Raw genomic sequence first — 19,472 nt, 5'->3', positions numbered from 1 at the left:
CAGCCTGTTTACGTGCCTCAACACCGCGCTCCCGCTGCAGCCATGGTGGTGAACGACCATCCTAGACCTAAACTACTCCCTCCCTAGCCAACACAGATCCTTCTACACTTGTGAGGGCGTTTCGTGTGGATGGAGCCTCGTCAGTGATGACAGACGCCCCTGAGCCCTTGAGCAACGCGTTGGGTCAGATGTCTTCTGACCGTAGTAGAGCTACAGGTGCAGGGAGACTTACTGTAGAATCTCCGCCACATCCAGGAGCTCAGTGGGAGCTGAGGAGAGAGGAGACAGATGTTATTGATCCTGAATTAGCTCTGTCATCTGCTGTAAACGGGCTATGGGTTAACCTAGTGATGGTTAGTGCTTGGCACTTGGTTCTATGAACATCCTCACTGTACCCACAGAGATATATTATAAGTCACTCTGGGTAAAAGCGTCTGATAAACGCCGTGAATGTAAATTGGATGATTGCAGGACGGATCCGTTGAGGACTATATCTATATCAGTAGATCTCCAAGGATCTTGCCTTGGGACCCGCTATCCTGATCCACTGTTTTATTCAAACAGCGTTAGCCTCCCTCTGCTCTAAAGCTCCTCGCGGCGCGTGCTACTGGAACGCGCCGCGCACTCCTCCACCCTGACGAGGCGGTGATGGTGCTCCTCCTCACCGTGGTCCAGGATGTAGCGCACCACCTCCTTGTTGCCGGCGGCGACGGCGTGGTGCAGCAGAGTGCAGCCGGCGGCATCCAGCGCGGCCAGGTCGGCCCCCCCCGCGTGGAGCTCCTGGAGCTGTGGGGGGCATCAGGGGAGACGGGCAGAAGGGATGAGCTACACCCCCAGGGTCACTCAGGATGATGGACATTAGCAGACGTATCCGCTAAGTCGGTGGCCCTCCGATGCCCCTTCCCCAGCGACAGTAGCAGCTCGAGGCGTGGTTTGGTTCCAGGCACGGCGTGTTTCCGTGTACAATAGTGCCGCGTCAACGTGGGCGGGCCGTCTTTTATAGCACGCTCTCTCTGGCCAATCAGTGGCCAGCAGCCTGTTTACGTCACACAAAGTATCAGTTCAGCTCTCTTGGAACCTCGAGCGAGTTGAGACCAAAGAAGTACCAGGTACCAGGTACCTCATTTTGGTGATCGAAACGCAAAAAGAAAGCAGGCCGAGTGGAGGCGAGTTGTGCTGGAACTGTCGGGGGAAAAGGTGCATAACTCTGCCTACTAGTGTACCCCCTATAAGATACTGTTTCAGCTGTGTACCCCCTTCACCGGCACAAAACTCATCTGCGAGACAAATAAATAAAATGAAGGTAAATAATTGCCTGTTCTGTTTGGCGGTGTTGACATGAACAGTAAAAGATGGTGAATACTACTGATTATTCTCCTTTCTCCTCGTTGTCAGATTTAAGTCTCTTAAATCAGTTTTGTCTTGCTTTATGAATTTCAAGGGGTACCCCCTTCAGTATCCCTTCAGTACCCCTAGAGGCCTGCGTACCCCCATTTGAGAACCACTGCTTTAAATGATGGAAAGTGTTTATTTTATGAAGATATGGTTGGTCTCATGTCTAAGAACTTACCCTCTTCAGGTCTGTCTGCTTCACAGACTGAATCAGCATCTCTAGAGAGCCTGAGAAAAGAGAGAGAGAGACAGTGTTAGTGAGGGAGAAACTAACTACAGTTAGGGACCGATACAGTATGGGAGAGAGACACAGAGACAGAGAGAGAGAAACAGAGAGAGAGAGAGAGAGAGAGAGAGAGACAGTGGTGACAGGGCTTAACATATTATAACTCGCCCATATGAAGGACTGCTCTCTGATACCCGTCCTCTCCTCTTGTGGAAAGCGGTGTCTTTGTTGTGGGTTTGTGTGTTTTGTGTGTTTAATATCCCAGACGGCCGAAGGAGATACGAGATAATTATTTATTAAGATGACCTCAATACCCCCATTGTTTTCTCTCTCTCTTTCTCTCTCTCTCTCGTTCTCTCTCGCTCCCCTGTCTCTCTCTCTCTCTCTCTCTCTCTCTCTCTCTCTCTCTCTCCCTCTCTCCCTCTCTCCCTCGTTGATTCCTAATCCAATTACAGCCTCTGTGTGTGTGTGTGTGTGTGTGTGTGTGTGTGTGTGTGTGTGTGTGCGCGTGTGTGTGTCTCTGTGTGTGTGACTGTGTGTGTGTGTGTGTGTTTGCGTGATGTTTGTGTGACACTGTGCGTCTGTGTCTAATTGGAGTGTTAAATCCTCTATGAGGTTTTTGTGGCTGCGAGTCAAATCTGAAACAGCAAAACGCAAATCCACAGCATCATCTGCTACTGAGCACTACTGAAACTGAGACTCAAGGCAGCAGGAAGTGGACGTGGAAGAGACAGGAAGTGGTCTTGGAAAAGACAGGAAGTTGTCATGCAGAAGACAGGAAGTGGGCGTTGAGGAGGGAGGAAGTGGTTTCATAATAAGTAAGTAAGTAAGTAAGTATTCTATTGTCTCTCTCACAAGAGAAATTTGCTTTTGGCACACAGAGAGCTTTTTAATATAACATTAAAATGTGTGTCTCTGTTTGTTGTTTTTCTGTTTGGTGTGTGTGTGTGTGTGCGTGTGCGTGCGTGCGTGCGTGTGTGCGTGCGTGTCTGGTCAGAGTCCCCTGAGCTGTGAAGACGTCTCCATAACTCAGACTCCTGATCTCTGAGATCTGATCCTCAGAGAGAAGAACCCCACAGAGAGACCAGAGAGAGACCAGAGAGAGAGGCCAGAGAGACCACAGAGAGACCACAGAGAGACCAAACAGAGACCAGAGAGAGACCACAGAGACCACAGAGAGACCACAGAGAGAGACCACAGAGAGACCAGAGAGAGAGAGACCACAGAGAGACCAGAGAGACCAGAGAGAGACCAGAGAGAGACCAGAGAGAGAGACCACAGAGAGACCAGAGAGAGAGACCACAGAGAGACCACAGAGAGACCACAGAGAGACCAGAGAGAGACCAGAGAGAGACCACAGAGAGAGACCACAGAGAGACTAAAGAGAGACCACAGAGAGACCAGAGAGACCAGAGAGACCACAGAGAGACCAGAGAGATACCAGAGAGAGACCACAGAGAGAGAGAGAGACCAGAGAGAGACCAGAGAGACCAGAAAGAGATCACAGAGAGACCACAGAGAGACCAGAGAGAGACCACAGAACACAGAGAACACACTCACACATAAACATGAACGCACACACACACATGAACACACACACACAGATGCACAAATGAACACACACACACACACACACACACACACACACACACACACACACATGAACACACACAAACAAACACACACACACACATGAACACACACACATACACAAATGAACACACGCAAAGACAGACAAAAACACATAAACACACACACACACACAGAAACACATCAACACACGTACTGAAGCAGAAACAACACACACACACATACAGAAGCATATCAACACACATATACACACACCCTTTATCACCATTTCTCTGGGTCCAGTGCTAATATTAGCGAAGCAGCTGCTCTACTCCGACTAGCTGAGCTCAGGGTAAACCAGGGCCTCGCAGGCAGAAGCAATCCAACCCAGAGCGTCAACAGGCTGATTCTGATAAGGGAACCCAACGCTGCAATTAAGCCTCAGAGACCTGTTTACACAGGGGCGGGGCCAGAGTCCTGGCCTCCGATTGGCCAGGACGGCTGCTAGCCCCGGATCACATTGATTACAATAGTGTGCAGCGTGTGGTTGGTCTCTCTGATGAGCTGTTAGCGGTTAGCGGCATTAGCAACGGGAGCTCCGGATCAGACCAGCAGCAGACAGCGCTCTACTGAGCCGATCAGGGTTAGGTTATTAGACCTGTTCCTGGGGTTAGCGCTGGGGGCTGTAGCCTAAGACCTAGCATTGAGGCCAGCGCTGAGGGCTAGCGTCGAGGCTAGCGCTTCAGTGTTGATGTTTCTGCAGAGAAAAAGCCTTGAACTCTATGTGTGTGTGTGTGTGTGTGTGTGTGTGTGTGTGTGTGTGTGTGTGTGTGTGTGTGTGTGTGTGTGTGTGTGTGTCAGTGTGTGATAATGATGTTCTTCAAATCGTTGCAGTATATGTACAGTGTAGAGTTATGTCTTGGTTCCCAAACCCGAGCCAAAACAGTGTGACAGTTAAGTGTGAAATCTTTAAGCCGGCAGCGACTATAAAGAGACAGTGAGGTCGTTATATCGGCATAAACCTGGTGAAATGTCCTTAATGGCCTTCAACTTAATCAATGACGACGTTTGGAACTGTGTCTAAAATAAGAGACAGTCATTTAGAGAAGGCTATGTTTCTTCAAGTCTCCGCAAACCGGTTTGAGCCTGTTCTACTCTCCACATTCTACGCTCCGAACTTAAACCAAGGTTCTTCTGCGATGTCAAAGTGACGTTAAGAGATGTCTGGACCGCAGAGGACACGCAGGGCTCAGCGGATGTGTGGATGAGGATGTGTGGAAGTGTTTGGGTGTGTGTGGGGATGTGTTGATATCTGTGGGTGTGAATGTGTTAATGTGTGTAGATGTGTGTGTGTAGATCTGTGTTTATGTGTGTGGACATGTGCGTGGATATGTGGGGGTATGTATGGATGTTTGTGTGTGTGGATGTGTTTGGATGTGTGTGCAGATGTGTGGAAGTGTGTGTGTAGGTGTGTGTGTGTGTGCATGTGCGTGGAGGTGTAGGTGTACATGTGTGTAGATGTTTGTACACGTGCATCGACAACAACAGCTCGAGGAGAATAGAATCACAAAGTTGGCACGCGGGTCGTAACCATGGTGACCACACGCTCCATCCCAGAGAGAGAGAGAGAGAGAGCGAGAGAGAGAGAGAGAGAGAGAGATTCTCTTTGTCTCCTGGTGTGTGTATGAACACTAGGGCTGGCCAGAATTATTTGAATATTCGAATACTCGTTCGGAAAATTAGTATTCAAAGCTTAAATCAGTATTCGGAGCTTCGTTGTTTTTTTTTCCACGTACCTGACGTTACCAGAGCGAGGGAGGCAAACTATAAGCGACACCAAGCAGAGAAGCGAGAGAGGTGGAGGAAGAATAGATATCTTGTTTCCCTTTACTTTACAACGGAACATTAGCGGGATCTCGGGAGGAAAAATAATGCTTAGCGAAATGCTAACCTTAGCTTAGTTTGTTTACGTTCGCTGTACAGCGCTGCGCCAATCAACTGTGACTTATCAATATAATGGATATAATATGGACACATATGACAATTCAGTATTTGTAATGGATTTATTGTACAAATTCCCTGAAAATATGCACGTTCCACGATGAATTGAAAAGCTGCCATCTAAGGGCTGAGATGGCAGAGGACAGCTGATTTGGAACGGAGCAACAGCTGTTCGCTTCCACGGGGAAAAACTAAGGAACTCCAACTTACTTAGGCCTAACCCTGCGTTCACACCAAAAGATGCAAAAAGTTGACGCGCGTCGTGATCCCATTCAAAGTGAATGTAGAGACGCGTTGCTGCTTTGCTGCCGCAGCATTTGCTGCCGAGAAAACGGGCAGCAAAACTTGATTTGCGGCGAGTCAAAATCTGATTTGCGGCGCGGCATGCCCGTGCCCGGCAGCGGGCACGGGCATGCCGCGCCGCACGAAGAGCGCGCTCACGTATTTTGCGGCGCGTCAAATGCTTCTCGAGTTGAAATATTTCAACTTTTGACGCGCCGCAAAACCTTTGCCGCGCCGCAAAACTTTTGACGCGCCGCAAAACTTTTGACGCGCCGCAAAACTCAGGCGTCAACGCGTTCGGGCAGCAAATGCATCTTTTGGTGTGAACGCAGGGTAATAATTAACATTCAAAAGCTATTAGATCTTCAACAAAATATGCAAATACTGTCTAAATCGGTTCCAGTGAGTATATAGCGATTATTAATGTTGTTTTTGATGGTGTGTTTTTCTGGAACGAGTATTTGAATATTCGCTCGGAAAAACCAACGAGTATTCGAAGACAGAAAAATGGTATTCAGGCCAGCCCTAATGAACACACACACGCGCACACACAAGCATGTGTACGCACACATAATAGTGTAAGCACACAGACATGCACACGTTATGTCACCTGATGTAAGTGGGAAAAGTGATGCACACACACTCACTCACTCACACAGACACACATGTGAATGCACACACAAACACATGAAATAAACACACACGTTTTGTCACCTGATGTGGGAAAAGCACAAACACACACACACAAACATAATTGCACCCACATACACACACTCTGATTCAGCAGCCAATCAAGGTAGAGACATGTATCGAACACAGCCAATCAACGAACAGCAGCAGTGATATGATACATGCAGGTTTCTATAATTGTTTATCTTGTAATTAACTGGTACAAATGTTGTTGTTGTTGATAATTGCAGTTGACATGAGCTATTATAGGTTAATGGTCTCTCTGTACTCCCAGGAGGGTTTAGGGTTTACAGGATAATGGAAAAACAGAATAACAATTATTGTTACCATTCATTTCTAAGTTGCTTCTAGTTGGTTACTCGTCCTGCGCGCGCGCGCGTGTGCGTGTGTGTGTACATCCCTGGTTGTGTGTGTGTGTCCGTTTCCTGGTTGTGTGTGTGTGTGTGTGTAACATCACTCTCACCTTTCCCAGGCTCCGCCTCGTTCCTCCCTGGCTCCGACTCCTTTCTCCCTGGCTCCGCCTCCTTCATCCCCGGCTCCGCCTCCTTCCTCTCCAGGTGGATGAAGTCTTTCCTGCAGAACAAAAAGCAACCGTCAAGACCATTCAGCAGCCTCCATCAAGACTCAACGCCCAATCAGCAGCCTCCGTCTGACTCATCGACCAGTCAGCAGCCTCCATCTGACTCATCAACCAATCAGCAGCCTTCGTCTGACGCCCATTCCCTGCCATCACTCAAGTTAGTTTCTAGACTCTGCTCATACGGTTGTGTGCGTGCGCATGTGTGTGTGTGTGTGTGTGTGTGTGTGTGTGTGTGTGTGTGTGTGTGTGTGTGTGTGTGTGTGTGTGTGTGTGAAGTTTTTATTATAAAAAGGGACAGTGTGCATTAATCAACATGTCCATTGTATCGAACATATAAATGCACCAGATTTAGTTAAAAAAAAAAAATTCATCCGTAGTCCCTGGCAGGTTGATGTTGGATAGAACATGCAAAAGCAACACAACATATAGTTAGCCAGATGATTGACTTTGATATTACATGAAGGATACAAACTAAGATGACAAAGACGTAATATAACATGCCAGAATAAAAAGGATTAAAAGTGAAGAGAATAACGAACAAAAAACATAAAATAGTTAAACATGGAACTCTTAAGCAGTTAGTAGGCTCACAATCACAGACAGAAGGAGGCTGGTACAGCAGCACCACACTCAAGGTAACACATTAACTATGGGTACATGTTTGTTTGTCCAGTATCCATTGCTTCATGGATTTAGTGAAATAGTTTATGTTTGTATTATTCCTAAATTCAGTTGGTATGGAGTTCCAGGTGTATGCTGCTCGATAAGAGAAGGCTGACTGAGCAAAATATGTTTTTCTGTATGGTATTTTACAGTCCCCTCTAGCAGAAGATCTTGTCGATGTATTTTGATTTTGTTTGATGAACTTACTGAATGGAGGCGGGGCTAAGCCATTGAAGATCTTGTATGCTAGTAATATATCAGCAAACTTGATCATGTTTTCCCAGTTTAGGAAACCATATTGTGCTAGAATGTTACAATGGTGATAAGCATTTGATTTCTTATCTAGTGTTTTCAAAGCCTGCTTATAAAGTCTTTCCACTGATTGCAAAGTGGTGATGTGTGTCCCGCTGGTGAGGCAGTAATTTATGCGTGAGAGGATCATGGCATGCATGTACATTTTAGATGCTTCAGTCATTAAATTATTCCCTTTATATCTAAAATTGTTTATATTGAATTTGATTCTGTTCACAACCTTTTTCACTTGAGTTTTAAAAGTGAGTTTTGAGTCAATTGCAATACCAAGGGACTTAGGCTACGTTTACACGATGACGGTCTGACCAGAAGACACAAAAGTGGCGTCGCGTCTTTACTCTTTATTCCGTGTTTAGACAAGCGTTTTCGGGAGGAAATCTGCGTGCATACGGTGACGCAAAAGTGTGTGCAATTCGATTGGGTATGCATGCCAGGCGGCTAGGTGGTGCTGTGATACACTATCACACAACACCGCCATGTCTGAGCGCATGCGTAGAATCTTCCTTCTTCTCTTATCCGTGCCGCAAAAACCAAAAAGATCCTTCTCTGTTCAGTAACACTATCTGTACATATCCTGTACATTTCGTGGAAAGACTCCTGTACGCTTGTTAGAGCTGCCAGAGCAGCTTGAAGGTCCGACGCATGGAAATAATCTGACATGTTTGTTTAGTTTTTTTCCTTGTACTGGCACATGTATGTGACGTAAACGCGTACGCGACGTGAGCAGATCTGAGCAGTGTTTTGCGTCTTGGCAGTGTAGACGGAAACGCTACGGCGGAGCGTATTCAACTTTTCCACTCTGGAGGGTGGTTTCAGATTTATGCGTTTTCATACCCTAAAAACGCTGTCACCGTCTAAACGAAAGGCACTTCCGATAAAATATTTTGTCGTTTTCACCCGCAAGCGTCCTCGTGTAAATGGGGCCTCATATTCATTCATAACTAATACATTTCTCCCTGCTTCTAACACAGCAGGCTCGGGATCTTTATTAGCAGGTTTGAAAAAAAGATACAGACAGACTTGCTAATATTGAGATGTAAACATGAACTGGTCAACCAGTTAGGAACATAAACCATGGCAGCTGATTGTTCATCTACAGCTCCTTTCTTATCTTTAGAATGTAAATAGATGACCGTGTCGTCAGCATACATCTGACAAGTAACAGAAGTTGGACAAGGTCATTTATGCACAAACTGAACAATAAGGGGCCTAAAGTAGAGCCCTGTGGGACACCGACACAGTTTTGACTATTTGTGAGATTTTTTCACCTATCCGCACACAGGAAATTAGGTTGACTGAGTCACTGCCCATTTTTAAATCTCTCCTCAAAACCCACTTTCACCGGAGAGCTTTTCCAGATTTCATTTGAGCCTGCCTTTTTTTTTTATTCCTGTCTTCTTTCTGTAAATCACATGTATTTTATGCTCTTTGATTTAATTGTGCTTTTATTGTTCAGCACTTTGTAACTGTGTTTTGAAAAGTGCTATATAAATAAAGTTTATTATTATTATTATTATTGTTTCCGCTCTGCAAGATATGATTGAATCCATGTTATCACACTAGGTGAGAAATTTTACTTAGTCAACTTTGCAATTAAAATGTCATGGTTGACAGTATCAAAGGCTTTTCTAAGATCATCGTAGACGGCTCCCACTACGCCTCCCTTGTCCACTTGATATTTTCCAGAAGATAACAGTTTGCTGTTTCAGTGAAATGATGTTTACGAAATTCAAACTGCAATGGATGCAATGAGAAGGAGAATGCATTCAGGTGTGTGATAATCTGTTCGGATATCCATTTTTCGCAACCTTTGATTCACTTGGTAAGATACTAACTGGTCTAAAGTTGCTTGTGACCCTGGGGTTCCCTGCTTTGAATACTGGTGTGATTATAGCAGTTTTCCAAACACTTGGAAACAATCCTCCCTCAATGGATTGGTTTATAATCCTGGTAATAGGCGAAGTGAGTGCCTCTTTGTTTGTTTTGGAAAAAACAGTATCCATCTCATATATATCCTTTGCTTTGGAACATTTAAGAGTGTTAAAAGCTGTTGTCACTTTACTTGGATCGTGGATGAGGCATCCCTCGATATTCAGTTCTATTGTTTTGCTATTAGAAAGTTTTCCAGTAAATTTCTTACGAATTTTCCATATTTCTTTCGCATTTCCCTTGGCCTCGGTGACGGCATTAATAAAAAATGTTGCTTTAGCTTGTCTTAACTCCTTTACGACTCTGTTTCTTGGTAGATAAATGAAGGCCTTTCATGTTCTGACTTATTGCTTCATAAGGGACCTTATACCACGGTCTGCTTCATAAGGGACCTTATACCACGGCCTGCTTCATAAGGGACCTTATACAACGGGGGGCCTAAATCCAGCGATCTGATTGGTTCCTAACTGTTGTATAATGAGCGTATACATAACTGCTATGACGCCCGATCATTTTGTGAAAGTTTGCGCATCACTCCGCGCCTGGAAGTAGAAACAGTTACAAAGTAAAACATATGTTGGATGATGGAGAGGGTGTAAATGTTGTTACTCCGGGAGTGAGGAAGGCGATGGAGAGACTAACGAAAGCTTAGGCACAGGGCGAGTGAACTGCTCCATAGGATAAATTGCCGGCGAACCGCTCTAGCCGAGCCTTCTCTCGGAGGGACGCCAAAATGTGTTGCATAGCGACCGTCGTGCATTTTGAAGGCAGCCAGGAGGGACTACTTTTTTGTATTCTTTAATAAAACGGCTACTTTGACTTTCTTGGTTTCTTTTTAAATTTAGTGTGTCTATGACTTTCGTTTTGCCATAATAGTAACCGTTGTATAAAAGCAATAGATCACTTCAGTCAATGGTATGTGCTCCTTATACCACTGTGAAGGGGGTCGCCGGCGCTCCGCTGCACATCGGGGCCGGACAACGCCCCTTAACAGTGGTCTAATGAGCACATACCACAGCCTGTCGTGATCTATTGCTTAATTATACCACGGTCTGCTTCATAAGGGACCTCCCACCACGGTCTGCTTCATAAGGGACCTTATACCACGGTCTGCTTCATAAGGGACCTTATACCACGGTCTGCTTCATAAGGGACCTTATACCACGGTCTGCTTCATAAGGGACCTTATACCACGGCCTGCTTCATAAGGGACCTTATACCACGGTCTGCTTCATAAGGGACCTTATACCACGGTCTGCTTCATAAGGGACCGTATACCACAGTCTGCTTCATAATGGACCTTATACCACGGTCTGCTTCATAAGGGACCTTATTCCACGGTCTGCTTCATAAGGGACCTTATACCACGGTCTGGGGGAATGCTCCGTTCTGATTGGCTGCAGGGTGTGCAGTAACTCCTGATATACGGACACCTGCTAAGTAGTTCCAGTCAAATTGTCTGTTCACCGTTCGCAGTTAATGCGCTAGCTGGCGTATCATATCAGCCTGTCTCAAAAATGAGTACCCATAGCAACGGGAACTTAGTCAAAGCCGACAGACTATTTACCTCCTGTTGCCAAGTCGTAGCAAGGTCCGTCCTATTTACTGGAGGAGTGAACAACGTTTCCGTTGCATAAGAACCTGACGGGTGGGTAATGGTTACTCCAGGTATTAGTCAAACCCTCAGGCGTTACCAGGGAGACAAAGTTATGGCTTGTGAAAAACGTTATATTTTGATTGTTAAACGCATGAAAATATAAATGAATGGTCTTAATTAATTTTCTTTGGCAAGTGACCATGGTATAAGCGGGATAATGCCCTTCGAGGTGTCCATTATCAGGAATTAATGGATGGCGCCTCCGCAAGGTCCATTCATTCCTGATAATGGACACCTCGTCTGGCATTATCCCTTACGTAATTTATCATTTAACCATGGAAGATGGTTAGTTTGTCCAGGTTTGGATTTTACTTTTCGCTTAAAACCATGTATGATACTATGAAGTTTAGCATGGAGGATTTAGAGTTGTTGTCGCAAGTAGGAGCGTGAAGAGCATTTGGCCCCTGGAGAATTTCCAGGAAACTTTGGGAGACTTTGTGATTTTGTTTTTGTTCTTAATATTATGTATGTTTGCTTTTCCGTGATTAAGAACACTGTAGTACGTAGAAAATTGTCCAGCAGTCAAGCGCATGCCTGTCAATCCACTTTGTAAGAGGAGTACTAAGAGTTTGCTATCCATGGTTGGCCTGCTACCCTAAGGTTGTTGTTGATTCAATGAGGTGACCAAACACAGTTGGACTGACAATAAGAGCCAGGATGGATACGACAATCCATGCCATGATCTTGAGATTAAGCATGTTACTTTTAACGGTGTTACCGTATGTTGCATGGTACTGCTGTTGGAAATAAATGTCTTGGTTTCTGAGAAACAGCGACGCAGCACCTTCCAAACCACCCGCCGTAGTTAAAGTCTGTAGAATACAGTCTGTGTGTGTGTGTGTGTGTGTGTGTGTGTGTGTGTGTGTGTGTGTGTGTGTGTGTGTGTGTGTGTGTGTGTGTGTGTGTGTGTGTGTGTGTGTATGCTTCATCGATCTAGAGTTGACCCTGACTGGTTTCCTCCAGGGAGTTCACATTGCGTTGATGTGTTGTTCTCTCACCCACGCACAACCATCTGTTACCATCTCTGAACTCAGGACACACACACACACACACACACGCACACACACACACACACAAACAAACACTCAGAGCGCCACCTGAGTGTTTGTGGGTATGTAGGTGTGTGTGTGTTTGTGTGTGTGTTCGTGTGTGTGTGTCTGTTCGTGTTTGCATTCTTATCTGTTTGTGTGTGTGCGTGTTTGTATAGGTGTGTGTTTTCGTTGACGTGAACGCGTGTGTGTGTGCTCGCACGTGGATTCTAGTGATTTAGTGTGTGTCTGTGTGTGTGTGTGTGTGTGTGTTTGTGTGTGTGTGTGTGTGTGTGCGTGAGTCTGTCTGTGTTTGTGTGGGAGGGGTTTCCAGAGTTTGTTTACACACACATTTTAGATTCATTCTCTGTGTTGAACCCTCTCTCCTAACGAAGCTAATTAACTCAGCGGAGTCCAAGTGACAGAAACATCGGGGGCGTCAAAAACATCGGAGGTAAGAGAATTTGATAACTGAAAAAGAATGAAATCAGAACTTTATGTTCTTACAGAGCTGACTCACGTGTACAGGATCTCTGTCGGTACAGTAAGGACGCAGTATTATCGCCATTCTCGTTTTTAGAGCTAGCATGATTCAAACGACGGCTACGACTTAGCGAGCTGTTATTTAACACATGACTCTTGATGCTCTGTGCTGATTGGTTTATTGTGTTTCGTTTCGATGGAACCGGTTTGCGATTTAGATTAAAAGTGTGAATCTTACTAATGAATATTTCTACTTCCTCAACTACAGTGGTCGCCATGGAGACGTGATGAGGGGGGTCTGCCTGACAGCAGAGCTGGGAGACTCTCTGCCTCGGAGCACACATTACAGAGGAGTGTGTGTGTCTGCTCATGTGTGTGTGCTTGCGTGTGTGTCTGTTCATGTGTGTGTGCTTGCGTGTGTGTTATTGTGAATATGTGACTGTTTGTTTGTGTGTTCATTTTTGTGTGTGCGTGTGTGTGTTCTCTCGTGTGTGCGTGTGTGTGTTCTCTCGTGTGTGCGTGTGTGTGTTCTCTCGTGTGTGTGTGTGTGTGTTCTCTCCGTGTGTTTCTCTCCGTGTGTTTCTCTCCGTGTGTTTCTGTTCGTGTGTTTCTGTTCGTGTGTTTCTGTCTGTCTGTCTGTCTGTCTGTCTGTTCATGTGTGTGTGCTTGCGTGTGTGTCTGTTCATGTGTGTGTGCTTGCGTGTGTGTTATTGTGAATGTGTGACTGTTTTTTTTTGTGTGTTCATTTGTGTGTGTGTGTGTGTGTTCTCTCGTGTGTGCGTGTGTGTGTTCTCTCGTGTGTGCGTGTGTGTGTTCTCTCGTGTGTGCGTGTGTGTGTTCTCTCGTGGCACACTGTTCGTGTGTTTCTGTTCGTGTGTTTCTGTTCGTGTGTGTGTGTGTGGGTGTGTGTGTGTGTCTGTTTATGCGTGTTTCCTTTAGTGTGTGTGTCTGCGTGTGTGTCTGTCTCTGTGTGTGTGTCTGTGAATGTGAGTATGTGAGTGAGTGAGATTGTAATTGAAAAGCTGTACAGACCTGCTTGCAGATTGGAAATCGGCAGCAGTGGTGTTGGACCGATGGATACACCCAGCCCTGTAAGTTCACACACACACACACACACACACACACACAGGTGGGGACAGATTGATAAGGGCGTCGATGTAATCTCATCTTGTCATGTGACCACACTGAGCCAAACCGCCAATAGAATAAATAAACAGTTCACTAAATACACGCTTTGCACGTCTACACCAACAACAACCTCAATTCACATCGATAATAACATCACTGTTATTTAAACTACTATTTTCATAGCTTCCCCCTCTAAACACCCCCCCTTTACACACTTATTGTATGTCGTATGACCTGCCACGTAATGAACACACTTATTTTGTGTTGTACGCCCTGGCATTTAATGTACACACTTATTGTATGTTGTGCTTCCTGGCTATAAAAAACAGTACTTAGCATCGTGTAGCATCTAACCATAGCTATCGCTGTTGTAAATGGGGAATGGGTTAACCTAGTGATGGTTAGTGCTTGGCCCTTGGTTCAATGAACATCCTTACTGTACCCACAGAGATATATTGTTGTTTCTCTTTCTTCTGACAAACTGACTTATTGTAAGTCGCTCTGGATAAAAGCGTAAAAAAAAAACTTATTTCTACCTCTCTTCATTTACTTGATCAGAGCAGCAGTATTGCTGCTGCTCTGCTGCTGTTGAAGAACCAAGCCTAAGAATGTGACCCTTGTGTATTTGTACAATAAGATGTAATAAAAGTAACTTTCTGATTCTGATTTCCAAATGAACCAGTTCTTCCCCATCTTGTGCCAGGAACGCTCGCCGTCCGACCCACGGGGAACACAGTGTTTATGTCCTTTAATATTCATGCTCCCTTTATGTGGCGCTCGGTTTAAGGGTGTAATCCCAGTAGGTCGACCTGAGCTGAGAGTCTCCGTCCCACCAAGCCTCCAACACAAACCTCTAATCCCATCGCCGTGAGGAGGAGGAGGATGAGGAAGACGAAGAGGATGTTACGGTGGTGTTAGAGAGACAAGAGAGCTTTGCATTTGTTCACCGCCCGCTGTGGTCGGGGGTAGCAGCACACGTTCTGTCAGCGAGCGTTTCGACACGATGCAGAGATGGCTTCATTCTACGTTCACATTCAGGGCGCTTTTATCCAGAGCTACTTAATATCAGTCTGTTTGTCAGAAGGAAGAGAAACAACAATATATCTCTGTGGGTACAGTGAGGATGTTCATAGAACCAAGCACTAACAATCACTAGGTTAACACAATACCGTATGCAACACAGATAGCTAGGAGAAGATGCTACACAGATATCTAGGAGAAGATGCTACACAGATAGCTAGGAGAAGATGCTACACAGATAGCTAGGAGAAGGTGCTACACAGATAGCTAGGAGAAGGTGCTACACAAGGATGTACAACATACAATAAGTGCCTAAGAGGTGTGTGGGGGGGGGGTTAGGGTTCTAGGGTTAGGGTTAGGGTCACCAAAGAGCATAAAGAGTCCAACATTCACATGAGGCGAGGTGTTGGGGTGTGTGTATGTGTGTTGAGTGTTTGTGGCCTTTCCGTGCACCAGGTCTGGGCGAGGGCACCGACCTCTTGAGTTTCTTCTCGGTGTGCACCGGGTTCCCCAGCCCGTCGGTCAGAGAGCCGTCACTGAGGACCCTCAGTCTGTGGCCCGCGTCGCTGGGATACAAGAGGAGTGAGTTAGACAAAGCCGATCCCATAGCGATAACAGGATCGAGAATGCCTCCGATACTGGAAATGCAGTATCGGGTATCAGCGAGTACGCGAGTCTATGATCCATCAGCATGGGAGACTGCAGAAATAAACTGCAATCAAACACACAGCCTGTATCTGAACGTGCACAGACAGAGAGAGACAGCACTAACACTCCCTACATTGTATTAAGTCAAACCGCTCAAGTAAAGTTTTATTGAATCACTTTGGGGCTGAATTAACAATTAACACACAACAAAGACTTTTATCGACCTTGTTCAAGGCAATAATGACATAATAAAACGTGCTTTATGCATTCATGCTTTTATCCAAATTAACTTTAAGTGTCTGACTCCCTCTCTCTTCCTCTTCCTCCCACTCTCTTCCTCCCTCCCTCCCTTCCCCTCTCCAAGATCTTTGTTCTAAGCTGAACCAGGAGGTCAGGAAACAGAACGTCAGTTCCAGAGCTCAGAGCGAGTGTTCTGAGCGGAGAAGAAGGTGTTCCTCATTTACAACCTGAGCCTCTCTCTCTCTCTCCGTCTCTCCCCCTCTCCCCCTCTCCCCCTCTCCCCCTCTCCCTCTCTCTCTCTCGCCCACCCACTACAGTGGGAGGATTATGATGATGAGTGCTGGGGCTGAATAACATTGAGAGAGACAGAGAGAGGGAGAGAGAGAGAAACATGGTTAAAGCGCTGCCACCTCTAGAGCCGTCTGAATCATATGAATCCTTCATTCCTGCTGACTGTTCAGGACGGAGAACACAGTGAAGCCGTCTCTCCTCACGCAAATTTTTAAAGGAACACTCCACCCATTTGCATTAAGCTTTGCATTGTTAGAAACCCAGTCATACTTTTGAATGGTCACGCAACACTCTCTCATTTTCCCCTGAGACGGGAGAAATCCGTATTTCCCTATTACACTTCCTCCTGGCAATGACGCAAAAAACATTGTTTTGCGTCATTGCCAGAAGGAAATACAAGAGGGGGGATTTCGATTGAGACTACAAGCACTAGTCCCACCCTTTCAAACCCGCCCATAGGGGGTGGGACCTAATGCGCTAACACAGCGGTCCCCAACCACCGGGCCGCGGACCGGTACCGGGCCGCAGGACATTCCTAACCGGGCCGTAGTTTAACGAGGCTATGACATGACTAGAAAACAAACAAAAACAATTTTTTTTTTATTTTTTTAATTCATGCAAAATGCATGCACACTTAATAAACTCAATTTACTTCGCAATACTGTCACTCTTTTACATGCCATAAGTCTATATGCAGTTGTTAGATTGCATATAACATGTTTGCATTTTTGGCAACCTCTGCGCAACATAACCCAACCACCCCCCCCCCCCCGGTCCGCGAAACTTTTTGGAGAATCATACCGGTCCTTGATGCTGAAAAGGTTGGGGACCACTGCGCTAACAGACCGATCACAGATCAGTGCCAGTGTGTAAGACTTCACCTGCAGAAAACATGGCCGAAGGTACTGAATACGCAGACGGACATATATGGAGGATTGGGATTTTGAAGAAGATGGTAGAAACGGATGTTCGTGGCTACCTTTATGAGCCACAATATAGCGACGAGCAGCTGAGGGCTATGGAGGTACAGGGGGTGGCTGAAGCTGCCGCCGCTACAGCCAAGGCAGACGGCATGCCTGCCGCAGACAAGGAGCCCGCAAAGGCTCGAGCTGGGGCGGATTGGTGGTGCCTGTGCTCTCACTTTGCGCCAATGGACACAGAACAAGAGTCTGTCTGCTGCCGAGAATTCCAGCGGTGCCGAAATCGCCGGAATCGGAGGATGACACGGACGTGTGTGTTGTCGATGACACGGACGTGTGTGTTGTTGATCACCCGAGTTTTGCACCCCAGGCTTTACGCCTCATATGAACAGTTGGGTATTGGATACATATTCCCGGACCCAGAAAGTGTACTGGAAACGCCAGCCAACGCCCGCCGGGAGAAACGGACGTCTGAGCATAGAGTAAGTGCTTGTTTTTTTACTAACACATTGGCTACAATAGTTTTGAGTCCCGGGGAACGTGACAATGTAGCTATCCGAAAGTAGCCCATCTTATTGGCAGAGCGTAGGCTACGTTACGTTAGCTTGAAGTCTGCGTAGGCCACTCAAGGCATAATTTATCTTGCTTTGCTAATGTTGTTCTCTTTCTTTCTTAGACAGTATCGCTTCCTGTGTTGTCCAGGCCATCAGAGCTAATTAACCACAAGATGGGCAGTACCGTGACTACCAGGAGACAGTAGATGCTCAAGATGAGCTGTGACTATTTTGACTCTAGCAAATGCACACTACACGTTTTATTTTTGTAAATAGTTCAAATTTTTTCATGAATAAAACTTCAAATTCATGTTGGTTGTTGTGATTTGTTTACTAACCCAAGTGCTGTTATACTAAATTAGGCCTACTTTATAAGATACACACTTATTTCAACTGGGGAGAAAATGTACAAGTACAAAACTTGATATGCTGAGCTACTGGAATTAGCAAATGTTCTTATGCTGTACAGTAAAATACAAATGATGCGTTGAAAAAACGAGGGCAGAAGTCTAAACCAGTCAACGTTTCACAGGGATATGTTTGCTCGCGCTGCCCCTCGCGCTAGGACCATGGGTCCTTCCCCCTCCAAACGGAAACAGGCGGGCGGTACAGCGAGCGCAATGCACTGTGGGAGTTGGAGGATCTCTTAACTTTGAGCCAGAGAGACACTTTCTGCCTTTTCTCAGGCTAGGATGAACCGATTTCAATTTTCTTTGCACATTTATGATACATAGAATTATTTACTTCATATAACCTCCATATCTCCACCGGTGAAGTATCCCTTTAAAAAACACCAAGCAGGTGTTCTGAACTTGATATCCTAAGACCTCCTCTCTCCCTCTCTCCCTCCTCCTCCCTCTCTCTCTCTCTTCCTCCCTCTCTCTCTCTGGGAGGGTTAGAGGGCGGAAGAGAGAGGGATAGACAGAAAGACAGACCCTATATCTCTCTTTCACCTCATTCGCCCCCCCCCCCCCCCATCCCCCTCCCCTGCTTGGGTCTCCCCCCTTTCTCCCCCCCCATCACCCTCCCTGTGTCTTCCCCAGAGTGTACTAAAGTGATCTCCCTCTCTCCCCCAGAGTGTACTAAAGTGATCTCCCTCTCTCCCCCAGAGTGTACTAAAGTGATCTCCCTCTCTCCCCCAGAGTGTACTAAAGTGATCTCCCTCTCTCCCCCCCAGAGTGTACTAAAGTGATCTCCCTCTCTCCCCCCAGAGTGTACTAAAGTGATCTCCCTCTCTCTCCCAGAGTGTACTAAAGTGATCTCCCTCTCTCCCCCCCAGAGTGTACTAAAGTGATCTCCCTCTCTCCCCCAGAGGGTACTAAAGTGATCTCCCTCTCTCTCCCAGAGTGTACTAAAGTGATCTCCCTCTCTCTCCCAGAGTGTACTAAAGTGATCTCCCTCTCTCCCCATCCCCCAGAGTGTACTAAAGTCATCTTCCTCTCTCCTCCCCCAGAGTGTACTAAAGTGATCTCCCTCTCTCCCCCAGAGTGTACTAAAGTGATCTCCCTCTCTCCCCCAGAGTGTACTAAAGTGATCTCCCTCTCTCCACCAGAGTGTACTAAAGTGATCTCCCTCCCTCCCCCCCCAGAGTGTACTAAAGTGATCTCCCTCTCTCCCCCCAGAGTGTACTAAAGTGATCTCCCTCTCTCCCCCCAGAGTGTACTAAAGTGATATCCCTCTCTCCACCAGAGTGTACTAAAGTGATCTCCCTCTCTCCCCCCAGAGTGTACTAAAGTGATCTCCCTCTCTCCACCAGAGTGTACTAAAGTGATCTCCCTCCCTCCCCCCCCCCCAGAGTGTACTAAAGGGACCCCCCTCCCTCTCGTCTCAGTTCCTAAACGCTTTCTGAGGTGCAGAGC

General features: G+C 46.3%; 1 protein-coding gene and 1 long non-coding RNA gene across 7 annotated transcripts in view; one reads left to right on the top strand and one right to left on the bottom strand.

The window, feature by feature from the left end:
- dgkza (diacylglycerol kinase, zeta a) overlaps positions 1 to 19,472 on the bottom strand; it is a 92,123-nt gene that overhangs the window by 5,186 nt on the left and 67,465 nt on the right. For all 6 annotated transcript variants that reach the window (XM_030360589.1, XM_030360587.1, XM_030360588.1 and 3 more), the window contains 6 exons: positions 15,437 to 15,526; positions 13,845 to 13,901; positions 6,624 to 6,733; positions 1,571 to 1,620; positions 666 to 786; positions 233 to 269 (listed from right to left, as the gene is read on the bottom strand). In XM_030360589.1, the coding sequence (XP_030216449.1) occupies positions 233 to 269; positions 666 to 786; positions 1,571 to 1,620; positions 6,624 to 6,733; positions 13,845 to 13,901; positions 15,437 to 15,526 (465 nt within the window). The remainder of the gene's footprint in view (positions 1 to 232; positions 270 to 665; positions 787 to 1,570; positions 1,621 to 6,623; positions 6,734 to 13,844; positions 13,902 to 15,436; positions 15,527 to 19,472) is intronic.
- LOC115546833 (uncharacterized) lies at positions 15,413 to 18,112 on the top strand. Its single transcript, XR_003977291.1, has 3 exons — positions 15,413 to 15,542; positions 15,973 to 17,541; positions 17,736 to 18,112. It is a non-coding gene; the product is annotated as an uncharacterized LOC115546833 (long non-coding RNA).

Source organism: Gadus morhua, chromosome 7 (genome assembly GCF_902167405.1).
Source record: "Gadus morhua chromosome 7, gadMor3.0, whole genome shotgun sequence".
Taxonomy (NCBI): Eukaryota; Metazoa; Chordata; class Actinopteri; order Gadiformes; family Gadidae; genus Gadus; species Gadus morhua.
This window is presented reverse-complemented; position numbering and strand designations above follow the sequence as displayed.